General features: G+C 38.7%; 1 protein-coding gene across 12 annotated transcripts in view; it reads left to right on the forward strand.

The window, feature by feature from the left end:
• The window catches only part of Armc2 (armadillo repeat containing 2), a 114,428-nt gene that overhangs the window by 71,366 nt on the left and 27,051 nt on the right, over nt 1-16,011 (forward strand). For all 12 annotated transcript variants that reach the window (XM_087208653.1, XM_004873956.3, XM_021251543.1 and 9 more), the window contains one exon: nt 989-1,088. In XM_087208653.1, coding sequence (XP_087064779.1) covers nt 989-1,088 — 100 coding nt within the window. The remainder of the gene's footprint in view (nt 1-988; nt 1,089-16,011) is intronic.

The raw sequence follows: 16,011 nt of genomic DNA on the forward strand, positions 1-16,011 counted from the left end.
TAAATTTCTAACAGTATATTTTAAAATAAACTCTTAAAATTGGCTTCTAATTAAAGTGCAATTTTTTGAGATGAGATCTTGCTATATTGTCTAGGCTGATCTCAGAAAAGAGGGGCTCCAGAAATCTTCCTGCCTCAGCCTCCCAAGTGCTAAGAATACAAGTGGGCACCACTGTGCTGTGCTGTATTTTGACCAGAGAATATAGCATACAAGATACTAGTTTTCTGAGAATTATTGAAGCTTGTGAATAGCCTGGTGCATAGTCAAATTTAAAAAAAAAAATTAATGATGCTTTACCTATTGATCTGTTGATTAATAAGAAATTTATGAGCATCTCACAATTTGATGTGAGCTTCTCAGTATTGCCTTGTGGGTTTTGTTTGCTTTGAAAATTTGAAGATATTTTCAAGGATTTTTGCCTTAAGGCCTATTTTTCTTGATGTTAGGATAGCACTGCTGACCTAGTACACTAGAGCAATTTTACATTTGCTTCTGATATAGTACCAAGGAATTCACTGCAATCCAACCAGCTGTTGTGTAAATTTCTTAACTTGCATTTCTGAACCCCATGGGAGAGTGTGAATTCATGTCATATAGAGTCTACAGGCTTCTGTTTTTCACAGGACCTTCTAACTTGCCCTGATCCATTCCCCCCAGAATCTAGAGCAGACAGCAAGCCTCTTTATAGCTTCTCCAGACTGGCTCAAAAAGCATTTCATGACTCTTTCTTATTAACTGGGCAGTACTTTGAAGAACCACATTTAAAATCATATCGTATTTACCTGGATTTTAAAGAATGAGAAAAGGACCAAGAGATGGGATGGGGGACATAAAAAGAATTAAGAAGTGTTATGCCCATGTACCAGCTCTCCATGGCAAATGTGATCATTATGTGCTACAAACGTGTTAATAAAAATTTTTTTTTAATTTTAAGAATCTGACAGAAAAATAAAGTTTATTTTTGCTTTCCTATTTGGCATTTCTGCAGCAAACTAACATCTTACCGTAACTGCTGTACAGCATTGGCCAACTGTTCCAGATGTTATGCCTTGTTTTTGAATCTGATAAACAAATACCAGAAGAAGCAGGTCAGTTCTTTAATCTTCAGTGTCTTTGCACTGCATATTTGTGTAACCCGACTTTGTTTCAGTGGTTGGTTCCTGTTCCCTAGGAGGCAATGAGTTTCCTGGAGGGGTTGAAAAGAAAGTAATTTGAGGCAGAAAATGTCTTAGGAGCACTCTAGATTTAGGGAGGAAATAGGGTGGACTCCAGGAGTATTGTTCCTCCCAGGGACCCGTAGACCATGTGCATGACAGTCATCTTGGGCCAAGTGTTGGCGCCCTTTTTATTTCATAGGTGCCTCAGTGGGCTCTACCCCAGCACTGTGGATTTGTGATGCAAACTAAAGTCTGGGATCCCTGTCTAATGAACATACTGTGAAGTTTCTTCTAGCCCTTAAAGTCTAATTCTTTGACCATGTTGTATTTAGACAATGAAATTTTTAGGTAAAGTATTTAAATAAAATAATTTAGTTTAATTGATTAGGGCAAAGGGTATATGGTTCTTTTTTTTTTTAATTGTTTTTTCCCCATTAACTTTATTGGTACATTTTAGGTTTAAAATACAGTTACATTCATCATTGGGATCTTGTACCATTACATGAGTCTCTTGGTTCTTATTTTTTTTCCCCTTCCCTTGCCCTCCCTTCACCCCCTCCACCCTTCCCTATTTGCAAAGACCTTGTTTCCATTTTTTTCCTCTTCTCATATTTTTTTCTTTCCCTTTTTTCCCTTCCCCTACCCCTCCCAATTTCCCTGCTCTTTTAGACCTTTTCTTCCTGTTACACAATATCAGTTATACATTTTTTAAACTACAATATTAAGATCTAGGAGACATTATCACAGATTTTACAGAATTTAAAAGGATGTAGAAAGCATATTACAAAAATCTTTTTTGAAATAAATTTGACAACTTCTAAGAAGTAACTTGGAAGACAAATTAATGAAACTAACTCTGGAGGAAATATAAAATTTGAACAGCACCTATTAAAGAAAGTATATTCCTAGCTTGAAAACCTACTATATGACAACAGCAGGCTCATAAACATTTTAACTGATAAATTATATCAAACAAAGCAGAAAAAAGAAGGAACACTTCTCCCCTCATTTTAGGAGCTCAACATTGTGCTAATCCTAAAACTGGGTAAAGATAATAGAAGAAAAAAGTATGAACATAGATAGAAATTTGTTTAAGAGAATGAACTATTAGAAGTCAGATCTGGCAGTATGTAGAAAGTGGTTTTGTTATAGGGATGGCAGTGTTGGTTCAGCAACCAATTTATTATCTTGTGATTCCAAAGGTCAGAAGTCCAGAGTGGGTCACACTGGGCTAAAGGAGTTGTCAGGGCTAGTTCCTTCTGGAGACTCTGGGACAGAATCTATTTCCTTGCCTTTTCAAGCATTTGCCTTTTTCCTTCATTTCTGGCTCTTCCTCCATCTTTAAAGACAGTGACAGCCAACAGCCAGTGGAGTCTTTCTCACAATACCATCTTTCTGGTTCCAAATCTGGTTTTTCTGCTTCCCTCCACCCCCGTTAAAGAACTCTTGCGATGACATTGGGCCTACCCAGATAATCTTGAATAGAACTCTGCTGATTAATCCTTAATTTGCCTTTCTATCTCACCTAATACAATCTCAGGGTTTGAGGACACGGACGTGTTTGAGGGACATTGTTCTGCCTACAAGTGGCTGGGGATTTTTACCTTTGATCTCAGAAGTATCCAAACTTTAGTATATTTCCGAATCATCAGTGACAATATTCTCAAATGTTGGGTTTTAGACTCTGTCAGATTCTGATTCAGTATTTCTGCAATGTAGTGATGGTGAACTTTTTAGAGCTCTGAATGACACAAACAGCTCGCTTCAGCACACATGCCATAGGTTTATCACCACTGGTCTAAAGTATCTGAATTTTTAGCAGGCTTCCTCATCCCTCCCTGATACATATGATCCAAATGCCACATATAAAAAGCTGCTTTGTCACTGGACAGTGTATAATGATTACATTTTGGAAACCTAATTACAACATCTGTGATCTGTGATTGAGGAATTCCACTGTACTAATAAATACAGCTAAGTTTATAAAGCGCTTGCTACAGGTATATATCAGGGACTGTTTTAAGTACTGTCCATGCCGGGGATTTAGCTCAGAGGTTCCACCACCTGCCCTGCAAGCATAAGGGCCCGAGTTCGATCCCCAGTACCAAAAAAAAAGTTATTAAATACTGTTCATACATCATCTCATTTAATTCTCACCATAAGACAAAGTGGGGTTGTTATTATTATAATGTCTATTTTTCAGGTAAGAAAATGGAAGCTCAGGGATTTAGGTAACTGACATAAAATTACACAGGCAAAGCCAGCTGCCTGGCCACTGCCTTTCTTTTCTTTTTCTAAAGCTTAACTAACCACTAACTCTAGCACAGCACTGGCACATGGTAGGCCTTCAATAAGTATGTGCAGGCCGGGAATTTAGCTCAGTGGTTCTGGCGCCTGCCTCACAAGCACAAGGTCCCAAGTTCGATCCCCGGTACCAAAAATAAAAAATAAAAATAAAAAAATAAATATGTGCAGAATCACATGATGAATAGATAGATAGGCAGGCGGTCTACATGTATTAACCCTAATCCTCATAAGAATCCTCAAGGGAAGAATTATGTTTATCCCTCACAAAACAGATAAGGACCCCAAAGCTAGGAGAAGCTAAAGCCCCACAACCCTGTCTCTAGCTCCGAGGTTTTCGTGCTTCTTACTACAGTGGGGGGCCTACAAGCTTCAGGCCACGTGTTCTCACAAAGGATTGCTTTCTTACTCTGTATTTATTACTTCACAAAAAGCTCACTATTATATGACCTCTTTTACTTTGAGTTCTATGGTTAACAAGTAGTTTCTATCAAGAAGAACCTCGGCCATAGATTTAGCTCAGTGGTTCCCTGCCTGCCTCGAAAGGGCAAGGTCCTGAGTTCGATCCCCAGCACCACAAAAAAAAGAAGAAGAACCTAACTACTAAATCAGACCCACATGGTGGCTGCACTGGCCAGGGAATGAGATGGTTTCATTCCCCCACAGGCACAGCCAGGCCTGAGGGGAGGAAGTCTGGACCCAGCCCTCAGAGAGGCACAGGCACAGCAATCACAGCCCTCATTACCCTCTTGGGTCCTCTTTGATTACATTCTTTCCCACACCCCATGGGGACACAGCACAGCCCAGGGCAGGAGGGGGCCCATCCATACCCATCCTGGGATAGCAGCATCAAAGGGCTCCTCCTCCACCACAAACACAACCCAGGGGACAGGGTCCCTTCCTTAGTTCCAGGCTGCCATTTCCTGCCCCATCAGACTAGCAGCAACCCCTCCTGGCCTCCTGTGTGCATCAGGCACAAGTTAGAGTTGGGGCACCACAGGCCTGGAACTTCTGGGACTCCATATGACATTCGGCATGTTGCAGAAGTAACTTAGAAGACAAATTAATGAAACTAACTCTGGAGGAAATATAAAATTTGAATAGCACCTATTAAAGAAACTATATTCCTAGCTTGAAAACCTACCTATATGACAGCAGCAGGCTCATAAACATTTTAACTGATAGATTATATCAAACATTTAAAACAGAAAAAAGAAGGAACACTTCTCCCCTCATTTTAGGAACTCAACATTGTGCTAATCCTAAACATGGATAAAGATAATAGAAGAAAAAAGTATGAACATAGATAGAAATTTGTTTAACAAAACAAACTCTTAGAAGTCAGATCTGGCAGTATGTAGAAAGTGGTTTTATTATAGGGATGGCAGTGTTGGTTCAGCATTGGAAGATCCATCCTCAAAAGTCATCATTTTAACAGAGGAAAGGAGAAAGCCATATGATCCTGTCACTAGTTGGAGAAAAAGTATTGGACTAAATTCTACAGCTGTTCATGGTAAAAACTATCAGGAGTCTAGAAGAACAGAACCTTCTCAACAGATCAAAGACATGTACTCCATACTTGCAACAAAAACTCCTTCTATGAATGGTGACGATACAATGCTTTCTCCCTAAAGTGGGGAACAAGGGCATATATGCCTACTCTTCATCTGTCCCTTAGACTTTGAAACATAGGTCTAAACCAAAATAGTCTGGCCATAAAATGACACAACTAGGATAGGATTGGCACAGCAGAAGCAAAATGTTTATATGTACATGAAATAATCATCTACAGAGAAAATACTAAGAAATCTCTAGGAGCCCCTAGAACTTGTACTTGAATTTAGCAGGATTAGAAAACACAAGGTATATATAAAAATTCAGGTCTGTGTATACTTGCTAGAAATGAAGAACTGGATATTGAAATTTAAAAGTTATGTAGGAGTACAAAGGACCCAGAAAAGCCAAAAACAAAAACAAAAACAGTGTTGGAAGACCTTTAGCACCCTATTTTAAGACTTCTTCTAAAGCTACAGTAATCAAGGCAGTGTTGGTATAAGGAAAGACATATAGATCATTTGAATAAAACAGAGAATCTAGAAATAGAACCACACATATATGGTCCACTGAGTTTTGAAAGATTATTTAACATTAGCATTTTTAATACTATAAACTCAATTCAAGAGCCGAGGAAGAGATAGTGTTTTCAGCAAATGGCACTAGAACACCTGGTATCCGTATATAAAAAAATTAACCTCAACCCTTTTTTTCCATACATGAAAATATCTTGAAGGGATCTATGAACCTAAATAAGAAAGCCTAAAAGTATAAAACTTTAAGAAGAAATTATAAGGGAAAATATTTATGAATTCAGGGTAGGCAAGAACTACCTAGGATACAAAAAACATGATGTATAAAAGAAAAAAAATTGATAAATGAGATTCCATCAAAATTTAGAACTTTAAATGACATCATTAAAATGAAAAGTAGTCCTTAAACAGACCATATTTACAATGCATATAACCTATGAGCAGAATTTATAAAGAATTCTTACTCATTAATAGACAACCCAATTAAAATGTAGACATAAGAAGATGATAAATAGCCAGTATAGCACAAGGAATGGTGTGCAACTCTAGAATCAGAAAAATACCAATCAGTACAATAATAAGATTGAATTATACACTCATTAGGGAGATGAAGTCAAAAGTTTTAAAAGCCTTGTCATGACCTTTTCTTTTTGTTGGATTCTCCCCCTTAGCGTTTGTCACGCCCAATGGATTCATTCTGCTGGGTTTCCTGGGGTTGTGATCCTCATCCTAGAATACTGTCTAAAATTTTTTGGAGTGCCAGTTTGGTATTCATGAAGTTCCTGAGGTGCTCTTTATCATGAAAGTATCTTATTGCTCCATCCATTTTGAAAGATAGTTTTGCAGGGTACATCAATCTGGGTTGGAGGCTGTTTTCCTTTAGGGCTTGAAATACATCACTCCAAGCTCTTCTTGCCTTGAGGGTTTGCATTGAGAAGTCTGCTGTGATTCTGATGGGATTTCCTTTGTATGTGATTTGTTTCTTTTCTCCCACTGCTTGTAGAATTTTTTTCTTCTGTTGGATTTCTGGAATCCTAACTATTATATGCCTATGTGTAGATTTTTTTTAATCAAGGCTAGCTGGAGTCCTATCTTCTTCACTTATCTGTATGTCAAGTTCTTTTCCCCTCCTTGGAAAGTTTTCTGCCATAACTTCTGTGAAGAGTTTTTTTTATGTCATCTGCACTCTCTCCTCTTTCTTCATTGACTCCAATCAGTCTTATGTTATTCTTCTTTGCATCATCTAGCAGCTGCTGGATTGATTTCTCGTGTTCCCTTACAATTTTAAAGCAATTTTTCTTTTCCTCCTCACTAATTGCAATCTTATCTTCTATATGTGAAATTCTATCCTCACATTGGTTCATTCTGCTGCACAGACTTTCAATGGAGTTTTTAATCTCTTGGAAATCTGTTTGTATTTGTTTTATGGATTCCATTTGTTTCCTATGTTGGGATTCCATCATGTTCCTCAGATCCTCTATTTTTTTTTATCTGTGTCCTCTCTAGATTTATTAATCATGTCTTGCACCATGAGCAAAATCTTTGCTGTTATCTGAGTAATTATTTCTGATTTCATTTTTCCCAGATCCTCTTTTGTTGCCAGTTCAGAGAGTCCAGGTGGTTGAGTATCAGAGTGGTCCATCTCGTTTCCCTTTGGGGTTGCTGTAGGTGATCTGGAAGTCTGTTTTTGAGGCTTGTTTACGTATCTTCTCATTTCCACGTGTGGGGGGGGGCAGGGTGCTTCTGGAGCCCAGGCAGCTCACCTTCACTGCCCTAGGAGCCTGGATGGAGGCGGGAGAGCTTCCTTCCAGGTGCTGGGACCAGCTGAGCTTCACTGCCCTAGGAGCCTGGGATGGAGGCGGGGAAGCTTCCTCGGTATATGTTTCTTTTCAAAAAGAACTCACAAATGACTTTCTCTTAATGGAATTATAATACTTAGTACAAATATTAATTCTTACTGTAAGTTTTTGAATGCCCATTCAATGTAGTCTACATTTATTCACCTTTATAAATGATTCAAGTGAGACATTTCACACATGAATTCAATATTTTAAATATGGTAAGTTCCCAAAATAACAAAAATTTTCTTAGTTTAAGACCAAATAATTTATTAACTTTTTTTTTTTTGGTACTGGGGATCAAACTCCGATCCTTGTGCTTGTGCAGCAGGCAGCGAAACCACTGAGCTAAATCCCCAGCCCAAGACCAAATAATTTATTATGCATACTAAGAATATATTAATCTAAAACTTTGTTTTTATTAGCCATGAGTCACCTCAAAATATCAATTCTGATTGCTACCAAAAGATATTCAATTTATTTTTGTCAAGACAAGTATTTCTGAGAATGACTGAATTTGTCACTTTATATTATATTAACTATTATTTTAGTTATATAGATGACAGAAATTTCTGTGCTTGTATTACATTATTACTACATTTCTTTTTTGAGGCAGGGTCTCACTATATAGTCCAGGTTGGCCTTGAACTCACTATGTAGACCAGGCTGGCCTGAAACTCATAGGATTCTCCTGCGTCAGCCTCCTTAGTGTTTTGCGGTATCACAGGTGTGCACCACCTTGCCCAGCCCCATTACTACATTTTAAAGATGATGAAATCTTGTTTAAATTGTTAATAAAGTTTTATTTATTTACTTTTAAATACTGATTTTTAGTGATACAGTTGAATTTTTTTATTCTAGATATTTGGATTGCAAACACCTTTACCTGTTACTTTGTATTTTCTATAAATTACATGCTTTGAATGATTTCAAGGTACAAGAATTTGCCATGTCAAGTAACGAATGAATTTGATTAATCTACCTTAAAATATTCTTAATGTGCTGTTCACTTGAGTGACTATTAAACATTTATTAATTTAGATTTTGGTACAGCATATCATCAGAACTGTAGTCTCTGGACAAATGATTTAACCTAATGAAAATTTTAGCTATTCCTATTCCTAATTTTCTTTTTTAAGGAAAAAAATTAAATGATAAAAAATGTAATATGGACTGAAATCTCTTAGATATTATACTTCATTAAAAGAGTTACTTATGGGCTGGGGATTTAGCTCAGTGGTGCAGCAGGTCCTGAGTTCGATCCCCGGTACCAAAAAAAAAAAAAAAGTTACTCGGCCCCCATCTGCGGCACGCCTAGACCCAAGAGCAGGCGTAAACCCGCGGGAGCGCGGGCTCCCGCTCGGGGAGGCCCCGGCGCCCGGTTTAAAAGAAAAGGGTTACTTACATACTTTATTTTGTGCTCTCTTCAGCAGCACATATACTTACGTATTTATTTTATAATTAATTTCAAGAATTGTAATTATCATTTTATTTTATAACCATTGTTCTTTTTGCCTTGTTGTGTTTTTGTTGTTGATGTTCTTGTGTGGTGATTTGGTTGACTGTTTAGTTTTTTTGAGACAGAGTCTCACTAGGTAGCCCACGGTGGGCTCAAACTTGTGAGCCTCCTGCCTCAGCCTCCGAAATGCTGAGATGACAAGTGCACACCACTATGTCCAACCTGCCTTAGTGGTTTGGTCCTGATAACTTAGGTGACCTTAACTGGAGAAGACTTCTTTGCCTTGCACCAGAATTTTCCAAAGAGTGTGAAAGAAAACACTGCTGTTTAGTAGTTCAGTTTCAAGTTATAACCTAACCTATACTTTTTTAAAAAGGAACTAACTTCATTGAGTACTGCTGACAAATAGCCCTGTTATTTTATGGCAGTGCTAATAGATGGTGTTTTGTTTCTGATTGTAGCTTAGATGATGGCCCTCTTTAATGGAAACAATTCTGTAGCCTTGCCAGTATGAGATTGAGATGTCAGTATGGTTCGGGTACCTAACATCTAACTGGAAAAATTTGTTTTTGTTGTTGTTGTTATTGTTCTTGCAATATGGGGGATCAAACCCAGGGCTAACACATGCTAAGCTAGCACTCTACTCCTGAGGCACATCCCCAGCCTAATTGGCACAAAATTTTACCCGACTCCTCACTAAACTGGTTTTTCACTTTAGTTATATATAAAGCAAAATTAGTATTTAAAATCCATGTCTCAGATGATATTATAATTTTGTGTTCCTATTCAAATTATTTTAATTTCCAAGAATAATGAAGAGCATCTTGCAAACTGAACTGCCTGTTATTCCTTTAATCATCAAATTTATTTTAATCATTATGATGACAGTCATATTCAAATATGTTACATATTTACAAGGCCATTATTCTAAGCAACAGTCATTGCTGCAGAGAAGTTATCTGTCCTACACTGGGAGCCTGAGTCTACTGATCGTTTCTTTAAATGTTTGTCTTCCTTCTATGGATTTTCTCTGTCCCCTCTTTTTATTGGTTACTTACCTCTGCCTTTGGTAATCTCTACTCCCAATTATTTGTTTGCAACTAAGACCAGAACTTTGTAACCAAGCTTAGTAAGAGTAATTTAAAAACTAAGATAGCAGCTCTAGGAAGAAGGACTGACAGGACTCTGGCACAGTTTTTCTGGTGATTTCTCATCTTTAAAAGGCAATTCAAATTTCAAGATGTAGCTCTCAGTTCCCTTTCTCTGTGAAGCCTCCTAAGACCAGTCAGTTCACCCCTCATTAGTGCATGATTTTAAAGATTCTAATGGAGTGAGTATACCCAGCTCATAGACCAGAGCAAGGAGCCCCACCTGTCTGCCTGTGATCTTAACCACTATACTGTTACTAAGAAAAAAACATCTAAAATGTAGAAATAAGATGTGTGTGGGGAGGCATGTCCTGACAGTGTCACACTGAGGCCACCCAGAGCTTCAATCTCTAGAACATATCAGTGTTTGAATTTGCTATTTACTATTTGATTAGAACTCAGGCATTATGGAGCTACACATTACTTTGTAGATTTCTTTCTGGTAGACAAGATCCCCTCAAAAGTTATGTTCTTATTATCTTATAGTCTATTAGCCAGGTATATATTTAACCTAGAAATCTTATTCTAATGCTTTTTTAAATGCTGTAAATTCCCAGCTCTTCAATTATTCAATTATTCTTGGAACCAACTTTATCATCATGCTTTTTAAATGTGTAGATTTTATCTTTATATTAGAGTCATATTCTTAACTTTTAAAAATTAGACTTTGATAGCTGGGAGTGGTGGCACACACCTGTATTCCCAGCACTCAGGAGCCTGAGGTAGAATGGTCCTCAGTTCAAGGCTAGACTGGATGATTAGCAACACCTTGTCCCAACAAGTCAAAGAAGGGTCACATTTGTACCTTCCTTTGCTTATATTAAAGACTGAAATGTAATAGCTTTGAGCCGTCACTTCGATTTCTTTCTAGTAAGAAAAATACCTCCTAAAATGTACCAATAAAATAAAATTTAAAAAAAAAGAAAAATTCCTAATTTGTATTTTCCTCAAAACCAAAATGTTTTGGAAGAACAAGAGTTCTTGCTACAAGGAAGTAATTGTGTGTCCCAACTACTTCCTAGAATCATTAACCAAATAAGTCTTTGTAAAATATTTCTTTTGTAGTTTGCCATATGGTGCCATCTCTATGTTGCACCCATTAGTGAGAGTTCCTGAGACAGACTTTCCCTCAATAAACTGGGGACAGTGCTCAGCATAGGAGATGATAAGTGCTTAAAGAATGAATTTTGAGTATATGAAATGCTTTGGAATCTGTACAGTGTTATAGTTTTTCTAATACTCAAGTGCTTCTTCCTTAAATATTTTCTTTCCTCTTCCTAGTTTGGAGGAGGAAATAGTAAGACTTTTTCTCCATACTTTTCATATTGGCCTGCCATAAACAACAGCAATACAGAAATGATGGATTTTAAATTACTTCAGACCAGCACAGCAACTTAGGTTCATGTTTCCCTTGGCTCAGGTGGCCTGTTGAATATGATTTGTTTTTCTTTGTTTCTTAGGATAAAAATAATTTCCAGAAATCCCACACCATGTTCTGATGTGTATATACCGATCTACCATGGTTAAAAACTGCTAGATCTGAGATTTGCTTAGTTGTTGAAGTTTAGAGCTGATCTTTGAAATGCAATTCAATATTCCAGTAACCTAAATAAAATTACTATTTCCTATAGTTATTTTTGTTTCAGCTCTAGGAGATGTTTCTGCAAGGTTAACTTGGATTGTAAAAATACACTTTGGAAGCTTTGTAGTCTCTTAGTGTACACAACTATCACCAAATGATTAAACAATCAGAAAGGGTCTGTATGTGTTATCTTTGTTCTGAGAGGTTAGGTTGCCCCTATTTTAAAAACCAAAGGAGAAGCCGGGCATAGTGGCACATGCAGCCTGTAATTCCAGCACTTGGGAAACTGAGGTGGGAAAATCATCCTGAGTTTGAGGCTAGCCTGAACTGCACAGCAAGACCCTGTCTCAAACAAACAAACAAACACACTGAGAATTACATTTATAATCAGCATATACAGCATTTTATTTTTCTAAGATCTGTATGTATGCATGTGTGTGTTTCAAAGAACTTAATTGATTTTCAGAGGGCTCTAGAAACCTACATTTTTTTTTTGGTACCAGGGATTGAACTCGGCTCCCTGCGCCTGTGGCAGCAGGCAGCAAAACCACTGAGCTAAATCCCTGGCAAAACCTACATTTTTAACAAGAACCCCAGCTGCTTTTAGGCTTTGATTAAAAGTGTGGTTTGGGGAAACAGTTTTAACCTTTACTGTGTCAGTTTACACATACAGTAAAATTAAGTTAAAAGTCACATAATTGAACAAGGAAAGTCTTCCTACAAAGCATAAATAGATACCTAAATACAATATGATTGTGAAAATAAAGTAAAATGAAATTATGTGTACCAGTTGTACTCATAAATATGCTAAATTTTAAAAAAAGCTATACAACAATGAGAAACACTAAGCAGGTAAATCCAGGTACAAGTGAAGACATTCCCTGATGGAACAGCAGAACTGCCAATCTTTTTTTTTTTGGTACTGGGGATCGAACTCGGGTCCTTGCGCTTGTGCAGCAGGCGGCGGAAACCACTGAGCTAAATCCCCGGCCCCAGAACTGCCAATCTTTTAGTCCTTTTCCTGGCACTATTCTGCATCTGACTGGACCCCAGGATTTTATTTTCTGTGTGACAGCTGCACAGATCTGTGTCACGGACTGCTGCTTTGGGGGTGCAGCGTCTTCCACATGTGCACTGTGAGTCCCCGGGCAGCACAGAAACTTCACACTCTGTGCTGCCAGACAAAACCTGATCGTCATGGACTCATTTTTAAATTATGTCATTTTCGTGGCTGTGTTTTTAAAGAACATGTACACAGAAATCTCAAACAAAAAAAGTGACCAAAGAAATCCTTTATACTGATAAAATATCACACTTCTGAAAGTGATCTTATCAGCTAGGTGGTGGGGAGCAGCATGGGAAACTGTGACCAGTGGCTTCCACAGCCAAGGGGGGGGTGGAGAGGGAGGGGAGGGGGAGGGAGAGGGGGAGCGAGAGAGGAAGGAAAGAAAGGAGAAAAGAAAGGAAAGAGAAAGAAAAGAAAAAGAGAGAGCACCAAAAGTAAAAATCTTTTCTGTTATTTTCGTTCTATCTCTTGTCAAGGTAAAGTCTATTTCAGCATATAAGAACAGATCTTTTTTAATATACTTCATCTGTCTATATCAAACCTATTGATAATAAGTGGGTAGATGGGTTTCACTTTTACTTTCCACATATCAGTATTGCAAGAATTATTTACTAGGAACATGGATTTCTATAGATATTTTAATGCAATATTATAAAAGTCTGTGAGTATCAAAGTGGTAGAATTTCTAATTTTTTTCTGATTTAAATCCATGACTCAAACTTGATTTATCATAAGAATTTCCTGGGGAGCTTTAAAAATACGGGTTGTCAGGGCTGGGAGGTTCTGATTCAGGTCTTTCTGGAATGGGCCCCAAGAATCTGTTTTAAAAAGACTCCTCAAGGAATTCAGATGAGTGGCGGGTTTGGGAATGTATGGTATAAATTATTAAGGCGGTTCATAAAACATTTTTCTCTGGTATTGATAACTGGGTTTCCCACAAAACCTCAGAAGATTTTAAAGTGATAAATCAAATCAGCCACAAAGGGTCAGTCTTTCCATATAAGCTTGTGGCTGACAGATCTCCCTCACCAAGTAGGAACCAAATTGGCAAGCGTGCCCAGTGCTGACATACGTGCCGATTAATGGTGATAACTGCTTGACTTTTGCCTATTACACCAGCAGTTGAGGGACAGTTTCTTAGCTAGAGAAAACAGGATGGTAGGTTAGACTCTTCCCTAAAGTTTCTCTGCCAAATTTGTGTCAAAACAAGTTACTTGGACCAAACCTAGTCTGACAAGACATCCATGGTGTTAATGAGGCTTCAGGCACCCTGCAGAGCAGCCGATTCAGGAAGGTTGACCACAGGGCCCTTGGGGCCCTCTAAACTGCCTGCCCAAGGAAGGACATCAGTAAGTTTTCCTGCAGATGGCCTGTTTTGAGAATGTTCAGTAAATAACCATATCTAAAATTTGTAAATTAAGAAAGATCAGTTTGAGAACAATTAGTTCATGATCTGATTTACAACACCTTTCTTTGAACCCAGCACTTGGTGAAGTGGGCTTGGGTCTGCACATGATGGCTGTGGTCTGGAGCCGGGAGTTTCTAGCTCCAGAATAGTGTCAACGAGAAGGAATCCACTCCCCCAGCTCCCGTGATGGACTTCCATAGGAAGAACAAGGAAAACTTCTTTGGCTCATGTTTATGTAGTTAATTTATTCAAAATCCATGACATAACTAATCACTCTAGTCCCCATATACACAAAAACTGAGACAAAAACAGCATTTCAGTTGGCTTGATGCAATTTGAAAGCTAAACTTCAGAGTTAGGTAAAAACACTGACCAAAATTCAATTAAATGACAAATCCCATTTAAGAAATATGCACATACTGTCTTTTTTATGGGGTAAACTACATTTGGTACAAACCAAATGTACAGATGGGCTTAATAACAGAGGAGCCAGCGGGGTTGCTATTAGCTTTGGGAATCGGAGCCTGCCTTTGGAACTACCTCTGACGTCAGTGTTGCTACATTTAGCAGCTGAGCAAAATACGTGTGGGTTTGTTTTTTGGAAGAACATGAAGGGATTTTCCCCATTTCTTCTGTAAATATCTACTGGGCAAGAGATCTGGCTAATATGCCTCAAATAAGATTTATATAAGACTGGCAATATTTTGCAAAGGTCGCGTATGGGCCCAAAAGAGCAACCTTTATCTACATTCCCATCCCATGTGTCCATTGACCTTTAACCCTCTCCACTTCTAGATATGTTTTTTTTAATGGAACTTCCAGATGCAGGATCACTGCCAGAGCCTCCGCCAACACTGTCTGAGAATTGCCAGACTTGTCCTGGCTCATGCTGTTTTTTGGGGTTTTTTTTTTTGGTACTGGGGATCGAACCCAGGACCTTGTGCCTGCGAGGCAGGCAGCGGCACCACTGAGCTAAATCCCCGGCCCCATCATGCTGTTTTTAAAGTCATACCTCTGTTATTCCATTTAAGCTTCTTTCGGGGCAAGAGGTTTTCCGCTGTGGTGCACACACAGTGAACACTGATTTTGGAGTACTTAGGCGTCGTAGTATGGGAATATCTGGACAGTGTGGGCCGAAAGCAAAAACTTCCTCTTTTTTTTTTGTCTTAGCTCTGCATCTGTAATGCAGCCACTGCCATTCCACAGTCCAGAGATAATGCGTGACCTCTCTTTCCCCTCCATCCTCTTTGAGGCCACTGAGGATTGGTTAGGAAGGCACCTCCACCCCTTCCCCTGGCACCTCTGTAAGGGGACTTGGCTCAGCCTCTGCCTTCTCCCTGGCAGAGTGTGCCCGGGGCTGTCTTCCCGGCCCCTCTGCAGGCACAGCCCCAGTGGGCAAGCAGAACATTTGGCTGAGCTTGCTCCTTTTTTCAGCTTTGGCCTTGCTCTGCACCCCAGACCAGGCAGACAGCACAATAAGCCCCGCACTGGTTCATTCTTTCCAGGTCCTGCTGCTTTGCCCTTGTGGAACTGGCTCTTCCCCCGCCAACTCAGCACGGAACCCAAATGCCTGATTTATGTCTGCTGGATTGAAAAGAAATCAAACACAAACTGAAATTCTCGAATTGCCCCAGTACTTTTGAGCGATAGCCACGTTCAAGGGCAGACAGTAGGTGCTCAGGAAATGATTGCTGATAGAATGGATAGCTGAATTGAGAAATCAGATATCATCTCTTCTGGTTTTAAAATAACTTTCTACTAGGATTCTTGGTTTTGAGCCTCCAACATCTCATATTCTTCTGTTTTATATAAACACCCGAGCAAAATGTTGGCCCACCCTCTGTACCTTTGGGTTAATTCACATTTTCACAGTAGTGCACATTTGGAAAACTGAATGCATGATGCAAAGTGCAAATCTTGATTCAACTCTCAGGTGTGAGAAATTTCTAACCAGCACTGAAA

The sequence above is a fragment of the Heterocephalus glaber genome, unplaced genomic scaffold, assembly GCF_053883595.1.
Source record: "Heterocephalus glaber isolate CG9 unplaced genomic scaffold, H.glaber_assembly_v1.0 deba00000942, whole genome shotgun sequence".
Lineage (NCBI taxonomy): Eukaryota > Metazoa > Chordata > Mammalia > Rodentia > Bathyergidae > Heterocephalus > Heterocephalus glaber.